The sequence below is a fragment of the Egretta garzetta genome, unplaced genomic scaffold (genome assembly GCF_000687185.1).
Source record: "Egretta garzetta isolate BGI_Z169 unplaced genomic scaffold, ASM68718v1 scaffold760, whole genome shotgun sequence".
Taxonomy (NCBI): Eukaryota; Metazoa; Chordata; class Aves; order Pelecaniformes; family Ardeidae; genus Egretta; species Egretta garzetta.
In genome coordinates this window covers 66365-78642 of record NW_009258217.1, presented here as the reverse complement: position 1 = coordinate 78642, position 12278 = coordinate 66365, and the positions used below count along the sequence as shown (strand labels likewise).

Below are 12278 nucleotides of genomic sequence, written 5' to 3'. Positions count from 1 at the left end.
GTGAGCAGCGCGGTGGAATGGGGCACGGCTGGGTCCTCCGGCACGTAGGACGCGTTCGGTCTGAGCAGATCTGGCCTCACTGGGAACACCTCTACGGAGGCATTCCCGTATGCGGAAGGTCAGGTTCCCAAAATGCCTTCCGATTCTGGCCGTGGTCAGTTAAGGACTTGACAGGCATCGCCAGAGCAGATGTGAATGTTTATCTGCGCTCTTACGTTTTCCTTCCTCTTGTGGAGCCTTGCTTTCAGATGGGAAAAGAACGCCGCCCAGCTGTGAAGCCTGCTGCCTTCCTAAGGACGCGCTCGCGCTGGTGAATAGCCCTCCGCGCAACGGGCCGGCCCGCAGAGTGCCCCTTCCAGCTTAGCTAAGGTCATGGTCAGGTTGCGAAAAATAAGGCGGGTATTGTTGGGGAGAAATGCTCATCATAGTTGTCAAAGCCATGGCTTTAACCGTTTTTAAAGGACATCTGTCTTTAGATCCTTTCTGGATACAGATGTGTATAAGCAGCACAGCTGTTTTGTTTTATGCTGGCTGAGGCCCTGGTGCTGCACTATACGTACGTGCTTTAGGGTCTGAGCAAACAGCGAAAACTGCAAAACGCAGATGCTGGGCTTGCAGTGAATTCCATGTGAATAGATCCCACCTGGTACTTATTACAGAATAGGGCATTAATACCATGGTCTTACTTTAATTTGAAAATTACTCCATGCACCTCTTACAGCCTTAAGTCTGACCTACTTAGCTGCAACGAGATTTGTCTCCATTTGCAATATAAAATCTCAGGAGGGTGAGGCAGATTTTGTCTTCTTGCACATTAACAAAGTTTACAGTTCAGTTCTCATACCAAAATTTCTTGTCCTCCAGTTCCTTGTCTGCTGCCTCCCTTGGGAGTAGGGGAGGTTGATTGGTGCTATCTTATCGCAGAGATAGGCTTGCTGTTGCTAAACGTCAGGTAGGTGTACAGACCCAGGTTGACCTTTTGGTGCCCATCTCTAGGTGTGAACTGAATAAACAAAAGAACATCAAGTTGAGAAGGAAAACGACGGCATTTTCTCACTACTTTGGCTTTACTTCCAAGTTGAACAAGGCTCCCTAAAACATTTCCAGCTCACGTTATTGTTGTGTATCTGCCCATGATGGTCAGGTGGAACGTCAGCAACTGGGATGGGGGCCAGGGGGAGTTGTTCCCTTACTACTGAAACAGGCATGTTTTCTGTTGTCTTCTGACTAGGTCCCAGCACTCTCCGCTTTGTTACCCTCAGCTCCTGCCTGCGTCCCGTACCGTTCCACTTTATAGTCCTTTCAATTCCTTCCTTCTCATGCGGTGTTTCCAGCTCCCTCCACATACCAGCTGTGCGCATGCTGGTTGCCCAGATGGCCGAGGCACACAGGCAACTGTTGAGCTAATGCTGCAGCCTTTCCCTCAGTGCTCCCCAGCTGCCAATTCCCAATGAACACCTAAACTCTGTCTTCAAAACATCTACTGTTCTCTCAGATGCATTTAAAATTAGCCAATGGATCCAAAAGCTTACCAGTGAAAAGCATGATTATATAAACTTTGTTTCCATAGGAAACTGTGCTTGAAGGAAAGTTGTTCTGCAAGGAGAATTGACGAAGCCTCGTTTCCTGGAGACTTGTTTGCCGCATCCTATCACAGTGACTCCTGCCCCTGCCCCCTACTGCTCTCAGTCCCCCGGTAGCCTCCCTCTCCACAGGACTGCACCCCAGTGCTGCCTGTGTCCTGATCTGCCCCGTCTTTATTTGTGCAGCCAGCTGAGTCAGGTGTTCCCATTTGCCAAGCAGGCAGCCGGATGCTGGTAAAGATTGAGGATATGTACGGAGTTGTCCTTGACTTCTTGAGGCTTCTGTCCTCCATCTGGCCAGTTGTTTTTGTAAAGCTCATGAATGTATTCCCCTGGCAAATTTGACAGAACTGTAGGTAATGGATTCTAAAGTTAGTAAGGAACATAATGGGGCAAGGTGGACAGACAGAAGCACAAAATTATTTAATTTATCTCAGAAGTGTGCAACTTTCACAGTTGCAGAGAGAGATAATGCAGCAGTTAAAATGCCTGTGATCTTTCATATTTTATCCACACTGTAGCTCTCAACCAGGGATGCAATTGTGCATGTGGAAAGGAAAGTTTGAACATAGACTGTAGCAAAAGTTTTGCCTATAGATAGTGGGGGTTTTAACAGAAAAAGAGATGGAGAAATAGCTGACAAGTAAATACGTGAAGCCTTGTGCACTGGGTTGCTAAACTCGTACACAAAGCAGGCAGCATGCAGAGAGTAGAAGTGACAGAATGAGTCTGAAAAATCTAAGTAAAGGTCTGTGGGAGCCTGCCTGTGAAAACTGAAATAACGCAGAGAGGGAAAGCATGAGCGACCCAGGAGTTGGCCAAAGAGGGGAGGATGGGAGGAAGGATTGATCTGGTGAGACTGAAGTACATTTTAGGAAGAAGAAAACATCACTACTGTATACAGAACTTCCAAAGACGTTTTCATAGGAGATCCCAAAAGGCATAGTGTATTTAGGAAGATAAAACCTGCATTTAAACAGGAGTTAGAGTATACTTAACCATGTTTATTTCAGATTGGCATCTGTTCAGACTATGATTTTTTTTCTGTCCTTGTCCTGAGAGACCAAACCTTTGCCAGCCCTCAGACGTTATTTGTCATTTGGAGCGTAACAAAAACCTTGCAAGTTGTACACAAGTATTTTTGAGATAGCAGCTTTCTAGCTTTATGATATAAAAATAAGGTTATGGTACATGTTATGGCATTGGTCTTGTGACTTTAATAAAAACTCGTCTCTGAGATCCGGTCCTCTGCTAACTTTGTAGGCTGCTTACGGTCACTGTGATTTTGCTGCTGTTTGTAGCAGACGAGTTTCATGTGGCTTTTAGAACTGGGAGTAAAGCGGTACGATGTTGGTATTTAATGCTAGTTCAGGCGTTTGTGTGCACAGGGACCCCACTGTGATATTTAGAAGATGCTGTTATTTGGATATTGACTTGGAAGACTTGTTACTTGCTAAGAATACAGACCTGGCTATAATGAAAGACAAAATTGATCAGGAAATATCCTGAAGAGGTATTGAAAACCAAGAAGCATTGCTTAAGCAAACTTGCCAGTTAACTACCCTATTAAAAAGCTGATATGGTTGTTTCTGACTCTTTTCTTTTCCTCGTCAATCAGGGCTATGGTAGAGGGAAGTGGGGTTTTCTCTACTTCTGTGACATAGGGATGGAGTTTGGATGGTAAAGCAACAAAACTCTTTGGATGATGTCTTCTGTTTCATGATGATAGCTGGAGATAATGCTAAGTAGAAGCTCAGGAAAAAAAAAAAATTAAAAAAACAAAAATCCCCCCACTTTTGGAGTTACCTGACCTTGGTATGAGATCAGCAGCTGCTGCCCAACATGTGTGTTGTTATGGGACGGTAGGTGCATACAGGGATTACTCTGTCATTATATCATGTTAGCTCTGGTTGGAGGCTTAAAACATGTTTGACTTCTGAAAACTTTATTTGGGGTTTTCCTTCTCTGATGCCTTCTGGTTCAAAGAGTATCTAGTACCATTCTGTGCGTCCCATAGTCCTGCGACTCTTATGTAGAAGTGAGCGGCTGCTCTGTCCCTTTGCCCCATGTGAAGCATGAAGACCCTTGCCTCATCCTCTCACCCCTGCCAGTTTCTGGAACAATTTAATTTTTGTGTCTCCTTCTGAGATTATACCTGGATTTACTTTTGTCATTGTCCTAAACCCTTTCACCCTTTGTTCCACAGAGTTCTGCTCACAACTCGCCCTATTTCCCCCTTTTTAATTTTTTTTATTATTATTATTTCATTTGTTTCTGTGGCCAGTTCTCCCATCTCTGTCCTCATTCCAGGAGCATCTTCACACTTCCTGAGCTTTTATAATCCTCTTTTCCAGTCCAAGTCTTTCTGGAAAAGACTTGTCCTTTTCTTCAAATTGACTTCTTCCAAAACTACATAAACATCTTCTTACAACACCTCACCGCTGTCACTCCTGCCATCTTCAATTTAAAACAATAAAGCTTAAGTTCTTGCTCTCTGTGGTAAACTTCTTCATGAAGAAGGGATTAATTTTTGTTGGCTCGTACAGCAAGGAGCATAATGTTGGCACCTAAGGAGTAATGTGCAGGCTCTGTGAAATCGATTGCATAGCAACCTCAGGGGTGTCTTGTTGTTTGTTGGAGAAAAGCAGCTGATGACTCATTTCGGCAGATGTCAGTAAAAAGTCAGAGCTGATTCACCTGCTTAAAGCTACAGAGAGCAAAATCAGGGTAGGGGTTTAGTTGGGATGTCAGGATTTAATTGCGTAACTTCAGGAGAAATGTTTGGTGAGGATTGGTTGTTCAGTTGAGGGAATTACCGAAATGTCTTATAGCAAATATTTAAATTTTTTTTTGTAAATTCCGTCTACGTAGTTGGAGGTTTTCAGCCAAAATTAGTTTCAAAGCTGTCACAAAAGATAAACTAAGGAAATGACCTTTAATTTAAGTGGTGGCTCTAGTTACGTTCTCCCACAAAAAGAATCCCTAGAGAAACTTAGCATTCCTGAAATCAGTCTAGGAAAGTGAGTGCCCAGATTGAGCTCCAACGGTATGAAACGTTTCTGTCCTGTGCTTTAGTTGGCCAACACTGGGCTGTGAGGCTTTCTTAAAATATGTGTGTACATGTATACATATCTCATAATGAGGAGTAACTGCTCCGAAATGAACCGTGTTCTTCTGTGTAACTTCTTATAAACTCCATTGGATTTTAAAAATGAATGAAAGCAGATCTTGATAACAGCAATGTTCAAAGTGTGAAATTATGAAGTTACAATGAGAAGGTACTGTTTCAGCCTGATCTACTTTGCTTGTTTATTTAGATTTAATAATAATAATAATATTTAGGGCTCTCCTCCTGGGTGAGTCTGTATTTGCAAGAACGAGGGCTCTTAGGTCAGGTGCATCTTCCTTGCCTGTGCTTCTCATTCTCACTCTTGCAGTGTGCAATGTGCAGATCGATGTGCTGTTTGGAGAAATACAGGCTGCCTGAACAGAACTGAGATGAACAAGAATATGTTTTAATTTCCATATAAACATGTGATTTGTTGTCTTTCACTATTAGCACAAGCACTTATTTTCCAATAGATTAAAATCAGTATTACATAGTTAACAGGGAACCACAGGACTAGTTTGAAGCATCCCTGAGGCTTGGTAGCCTTCTTTCACCCTGCCCTTTACCCTTCATGGGGTTTTTATATTGCTGGAGGTGGTTGCTATTAACATTAAACCACTTGTTCACATCTCCGTTTTAACTCACTGTCATTAGGAGACTTCCACTTTCTTTCCTGCTTTAGTGGACAGGTTTTATAGGAAATATTTAAGAGGCAAAATGTGTAACTTGGGAAGGGCCAAACTGAAGTGAGCTGTCACCTGAGGCAGGACAATGATGGCAAAAACAATTTAGATGATAAGGAGAGCTAAAAGCCATGTTTCTGCAATGTCAGAGCGTGTCGCCTGAAAGTTGAGTGGTCACTGTGCTGAGAAGAGTGATTTTGAAAATAGGAAGATCTGACAGTTGTTACCAGATTTTCCTTGTACCTCTTGGTGGGCTCTTTGTGACTGTTTCTAAGTGGTTCAGCTGCTTATTCTTCGTTGGGCTGGCCTGGGCCGTAGTTTCACCTGCACATATCATCACTGGTGCTGCTTCCAGGAGAAACGCTTGTTCTTGGCCTCGTAGTGTGCCCTCCTCAGATGCTTGTGAAACCACGTTGGAAACCAGATTTGAGGGAAGGAGGGTGAAGCCAGGAGTTAATAAAAACGGTCAAGCTTTGACACTGATCAGGTCTTTCATGGAGTTCATTGCATGAAGGTGGGAAGTACATGGAGAGTGGGGCCATTCTTTAGGTGACAGTGCTGACTTGAGTAACTTAAGGTGCCCTCTGTAGGTAGGTAGGCTTTCTAGACCCTTGATGAATCATAGCCCACTGTTGGAGCTGCTGTGCCGCCCTCCCTTGTCTCTCTGACTTGCACCAGTAGTGGTGTTTTGTAGTCAGGTGTTAAACTGTCCATTGGCTCAAAAACTTAACAGTAGGTGGTTCGCGCAGAAACCAAAGGTGATGGCTAATGTTTGGGAGGCTCGGCAACCTGGGTCGTTGAACTACACTGATGCGGGGGAAGGTGGGAGAGCCACCTAGCTGGGATGTAGGGTGGGTCCGCTATAGACCTCATGTAAATTTATTTAAGGTGCTGTGGGGTCATCCTTGGGCTTGCATGTGCTTTTATACGAGTACCCTTATACTGTGCCAACCTGATTCTGCACTGATGACTTCCTCAGAGGATGTGCCTTACTGTCATCTGCTGTTTGCCACGGCCTTAATCTTTGGTGGAGATGTACCTCAAGGATATGCTCAAGCCCCTCAGAACCATTGTAACCCGCTGTGACCTTTGCGGGCAGGGCATGGTGTCCACACAGACACTGAAGATGGCTGTGATCTGTGTTTGGCCGGCAAGTCATAGTCTGTCTATCCTTTGGTTGCTGCTGGTAAATTAACTTAGCCTGTGCAGCTTGTTTTTCCAGTGACATGATTAATAATGACTGGTTTATACGCTTATTGTTAAATCGCATGAGAAGGCTTTTCTGTATTAGTCCTGCCGCAGCTCAGGCTGCCATTTGTGGTTTTCATGATTAGCATGGCTTGTGCAAAGAGAAATCTCTGTTGGCTCCGAGTGTTCCTTAGAGATGTGCCGTAGTATCCGTTTCCATTTGGGTTTTGACTACATTCAACTTATATTATGAAGATAATTTCTGTCCTCATAATTGAAGTACAGTTGATTAACTGTGTGTTACGTGGTCCTTGTATGCTAACACTGACAAAGGCTTGTTGCAGGGTGAGGCGTGTCTTGCAGCCCACTGTAAATATAGAAACACAGATGTGGCTTTTAACTGTTACAGGTGAGGTTTCTGAGAAGAGGCAGTTATTAGTGTTTTGGGGTTTTTTTTTCTTGTTACTTGGTAACTTGGTGTTGAGATTACAGATATTTTGTATGGGTTTTGTGGTTATTGGTTTTACAGTTGACTGCAGAAGATACATAGTTAACCGCAAGGAAGTAAAGATGTCCACCTCCCCTGGTTTTTTCTTCTTTTTTTTTTAAGAATGGAAAAAAGATGGATAAATTATAGTGGCAGAAAATGAGAGGCAATAAACAAATTAAGTCTATTCTGCCCTTATGTCTTGTACCTTCAGGAAACTGGGCTGTGCAGCTGTTCTCACCGGTTGTCAGATGTCGGGAAATCTACCTGGGAGCTCTGTCTTGGGGGACAAATCTTTAGGAAACCAGAGGTCATGGGTTCTCTTACTGGTGGAAAAGTGTGCGTGAAAGTGGAGCAATCAACTTAAACTACAATTCTCTGCAGAAGTCTTGCCCATGGTAGTTGCAGCTGTTATGATTTCAGCTGTGTAGAGATGCTATCAGGCAATTTCCCTTTTCATGCACATCACTGAAAGGCTACAGGAAGACAGCAAGCCCCATGTGTTTTAACAGAAATGTTTGGGCTTTAGGGTACAAGTGTACATAAATGCAGACTTATGCTCCAAGAATAAACCTGATTTTGAGTTTGGTGGGATCGGCAGGAATGCATTTTTTTTTAAGTTTGTGATTTGTTTATTTTTAGGGGTACCAGAAGATGCTTCAGTGGCGATACCTCTTTCACAATGCAAGTTATGAATGAAATTCATTAACTAACATCCCCTTCCTCACCCTGATCTCCAACAGACTTCCTGTAACGCTTGGAAGAAAGGGTCAGGGGAGAAGGGTTGAAGGTCACCATGAAGCTAAAACAGCGGGTTGTGCTGTTGGCCATCCTCCTTGTCATCTTCATTTTCACAAAAGTTTTCCTCATTGACAACTTGGACACCTCAGCCGCCAATCGGGAGGACCAGCGCGCCTTTCACCGTATGATGGCAAGCCTCCACGTAGAACTGGACCCTCGACTCGACCATACGTTGCAGTCCCCTTGGGAAATTGCAGCCCAATGGGTGGTGCCCCGGGAGGTGTATCCTGAGGAGACACCCGAGCTAGGGGCTGTTATGCATGCCATGACAACAAAGAAAATAATAAAAGCTGATGTGGGATACAAAGGGACCCAACTGAAAGCTTTGCTAATACTTGAAGGAGGACAGAAGGTCGTCTTCAAACCCAAGAGGTAAATATTGCCTTCAGTGACTGCATTAATAACTGCTTTATGTATATTTTTTTTAATCTCCATGTTGTTGCATAAATGTTTGTTACAAATTTACATGTAAATTTGTGTTATTTGTGAGACAGACAGTATAGAGCCTTGCTGGTCCTTTAGTAACATTAGGTTGCTGTGCCAGCTGTCTCTCAGGCTGTATAGCTTTGATGCTCGAAACAGCCTGTCTTTATGTTAAAAGAATAATCGCCGCGTTCAGTCCTGAGGGAATGTTTGTTAAACCTGATGTTTCTGAGCAGTGCCTTCCTGATTGTGGAAGTGCAGGTTCTGACAGTGTGGAGACAAGTCTTGCCTATTCTTTCTGAGTAAGGGTCATATCAAGCTGCCATGAGAGAATGCGGTTCAAGAATAGGGAAGGAGTGAAAGCTGACAGTCATCTTAAAAGTAGATCTGGATGTCTGGTGTAGATGCATGAAGACTGTAAAAATGGCTTGGTAGGTCTGAGTGAAAGCCCCTGAGTTTCCTGTCTGCCAATAGGGAATACTGGAGGAGCAATGAAAGAATGGGTGGGTCGTGATACTTCCTTGGCATGGTCTCTGTTTGCAGTAATCTACAGGGAAATTTGACATGAATGAACATTTATGAAGAGTCTTGTGCACATCTGTAAACCTTTTTGAACTGTTTGCCTACAGGGAAAAGGAGAAGAAAGAGAGATGTAAAAAAAGTAAGGCAGGTGTGTTTTATGGGAGTGCGCTGCAGATGTAAAGTGTCATTGCCAAATGAGTACAGCTCTCTCCAAAGGATATTGGGTTGAGCAAGCATGAAGTTTTTTTGTCATGTTAATGAATGATTAGAGAATGAGAAAAAAAATCTGCCCTCCGCTTCTTAAATTCTCAGCCCTGATTTTGTATGGTCAGTTACTGGTCTGGCTGGAGCTTTGCTGTGAGGCTAGGCTGTGTTTAAACAGTGTGAACCTTTCACTCAGAAGTCTTGGTGGTACGGCAGGCAGCTCATCGAATAAATGCAGTAACAAGACGTGGCATTTCTGTAGTGCTTTCCGTATAAGTGACTGCCATAAAGCGTTTCACCAAGCATTAAGTTACATTCCCATAACGGAATGTCTGTGCAGGCGATCACAGTGACTACGCTCCCTCAAGGACACATGCAGCTGGGACTGTTTATAGGAGTGCTGGACAGTTTCTAGGGGTGCTAGACAGTATGGCCCTAGCCATACTGGTAGACCCATGTTCTGTTTGTGACTGCTGAATAGCTAGGCTTGTGGGTAGTCTTATTCTGTCCTTGCAAGGTAGCCTCTTTAACTAGCTTTTGACCTGAAAGGTGTGTGAAAGTTACTACTAAAAACCTTTTTGAGAAAAGTTACAGGTTGGGGAAGAATGAATTCTCTTGATTTGCCACCTTTGCTCTAGAAAGAACTACATGCCTACTGCGCAGAGAAGCAAGAAGTTGGTTGTGTTTTACCAATAAGTTTTAGCTCTGCAGCTTTCAAAATGCGACCATGTTTTCAAAAGCCTGCTGTAAGTATATACAAAAAACCTGAAGCCAAGAACACGTTCTGAGGATTAGCTATCTCGTTTCAAAAGTACTTGGAATCCAGCCTAAGTTATTAATTATTAATAGTTGCTACCATCACATGCCAGTGGTATATGTGAAATAAGATGCTTATTTGTAGTAAGTTACAATTTGGCAGGAATCTGTCAAATCCTCCTCCCAAAAACTCCATACCATCCCACGCTCGTTAATGCTCTGTTGAGCTGCCTCACCAAGAAGCTAAAGCATTTGCTTAGATTGATGAAATGGACTGTCGTCTTGTCCCAGATCTTCTCTGAGCAGGGTTAAAACATCAAAGTAGAGCATTGTGGCTTCTCTTGCACTGTTGCTGCTACTTCTTGAACCCCGAGTCTGTTGGAAATAATCCAGTTTCCACAAGTTGATGCATAGATGGAAATGAGAAAATTGGTAATCTAATTTGGCCTGACTTTATTTGAAAATGTATTGCATTTCACCCATTTGCTCGGTGTTGATTGTGGTATTTTATGCTCATCTGAAGCATGCTTCTTAGGCAGTGTCTAGACCTGATTCAAATGTCATGAATCTCAGAAATTTGTGTTTGCCTTGACTATTTAAGTAACATCTATTTAAAAAAAAAAAAGGCCCACCACTTCACCAAAATATAATGATGTTGTAATGTGTGTCTCATTTCTATTTCTTGCTGTTCATTATGTCTTTTCTCCACTAGAATAAAGGGGTTTTTTTATATCCAGTATTGTCCTCAGGTTCACACTTGCTGATCTAGCTGCTAAAGATTACATTTGGCATTTCTTCCACAATATTAGATTGTATTTTCATGTTAATCTACAATCCATTCTAACCTCAAAATTGCTTGTGATGTTGCTGCTTTCCAGTATAAACAGTCCTCTGTTCTGTAGCTGGGTCTGTGCTTTTTGTTCTTAGATGTGACTTGGCATATGGTTGAATTGAAACTCATTAGTTTGAATGGCCACCACTTCCCAAGCTCTTGAGACCACTGTACATTACTGACCTTTCCTCCTTATTTACTGTTTTAGCAATCTGTACACTATTTAATCTCTTTAATAATTTTTCCCTCTCCCATGGGCAATAGTTCTGAAAGTGACCCAGAGTCTGTTTAACTTAGCACAGTTATTGCACTTGTTACTGTGAACAGCAGAGTTGATGGGAAACCTGCATGAATCACTTCATTTGACTTATTTCAATTACAGATATGCCAGGGATTATGTAGTGGAAGGAGAACCATACGCTGGCTATGACAGACACAACGCAGAAGTGGCAGCCTTTCACTTGGATAGGTATGGAACTATTGGGTTACCTGTTTTTATTTTCTCTGGTAAACACTTTTTCAGAGTTGGGGGAAAAAGTGGTCCCTTGAAGAATACGTCTCAGATGTGAGCTATTTCTAAACCTGCCAATGTATCACACTGAAGCCAAAAATAAAGATTATTAGCTTTTCTGTGAAACTTCATTTTGAAGATCTATGCAAGAGTCTAATATTTGAGATTTGTTTGAGAAATTTGAAATGGAGAATGAGCACTGAAACCAATGATACTTCGTGTTATATGTAGAAAGAGCTTAGCCATACCCCATGGAAGAGTCTGAAATGCTGAATGTACGTGCTAAGTTAATGTCCAGTATGCTAAAAAATTAAGTCTAAGGTCTAGACTAACAGTTTAGTTTAGACTAAATATGAATCAATGCATCCTAGACGAACAACAGCCATTCCTATATTGATTCTATGCAAGGGCATCCAGGTGGTTTTGTGGACCTGAGCTGGAGGTGCAATTAGCAGGAAAAAAACCCAAAGTTATGGGTCATAGAAAAAATGGGACAGAAATTACGAAACACTGAATGTTGATAGTTATGAAATATGAGTTAAAGGTGCAGTTTTCTCGAGAATAAATGAGCGCAGTCTTGGTCCTTCTCGTTATAGGAGGACTATGTTGGCACTTTGGAGATTTCTGAAGATAATTAAAGATGTGAAAAATTCTTATATGAAGAGATTTAAAATCTTGGGAAAAAGAATAAGGAGGGACAAATATAATAGGGAGTCAAATGGTCAAACTTAAACTGAGGTTTTAGTCTTCCTTTCCTAGTACATAAATAAGAGGCTTGTCACTGTGACCAAATTCATAGGTGGTAAAATATACGTTCACCCATGGAACTCATTGCACAGGCAGTGGAATTACTAAATTCTAGTTGTATAAAACTAGTTGGGTAACACCTGTCGCTGCTGTTGAAATCTTTAGGCCAAAATCAGGGAGTTTTAGGAAAGAAAAAGATGTAGCCAGATGTCTGTTGTCCATTTGTGCTTTCAAGAAAAATGCAGACACGTGTGTTCCTGAAAAAGCAATAATCAAACATGGTAAAGCAACGATTCAAAGCCTCTTTCCAGTGTCCAAACCCCTCTTTCTTAGCTCTTCCTTGCTTTTTCTTTGGCTGTGTTTTGGTGCTTGTTTGTCTGGCCTTTCTCCTGTTTTTGTGGCTACACACATCTGTATTCTTCAAGAATACCT

The 12278-nt window shown here is 42.4% G+C and overlaps 1 protein-coding gene across 2 annotated transcripts in view; it reads left to right on the top strand.

Moving 5' to 3' along the window:
• The window catches only part of FAM20B (FAM20B glycosaminoglycan xylosylkinase), a 30572-nt gene that overhangs the window by 5101 nt on the left and 13193 nt on the right, over positions 1–12278 (top strand). Inside the window, exons 1-3 of one of the 2 annotated variants that reach the window (XM_009647754.2) lie at positions 245–369; positions 7693–8223; positions 10971–11057. In XM_009647754.2, the coding sequence (XP_009646049.1) occupies positions 7847–8223; positions 10971–11057 (464 nt within the window). In that variant the 5' untranslated portion in view covers positions 245–369; positions 7693–7846. Of the gene's footprint in view, positions 1–244; positions 370–7692; positions 8224–10970; positions 11058–12278 lie in introns of those variants that run through there. The other variant, XM_035900585.1, reaches the window with a different exon arrangement.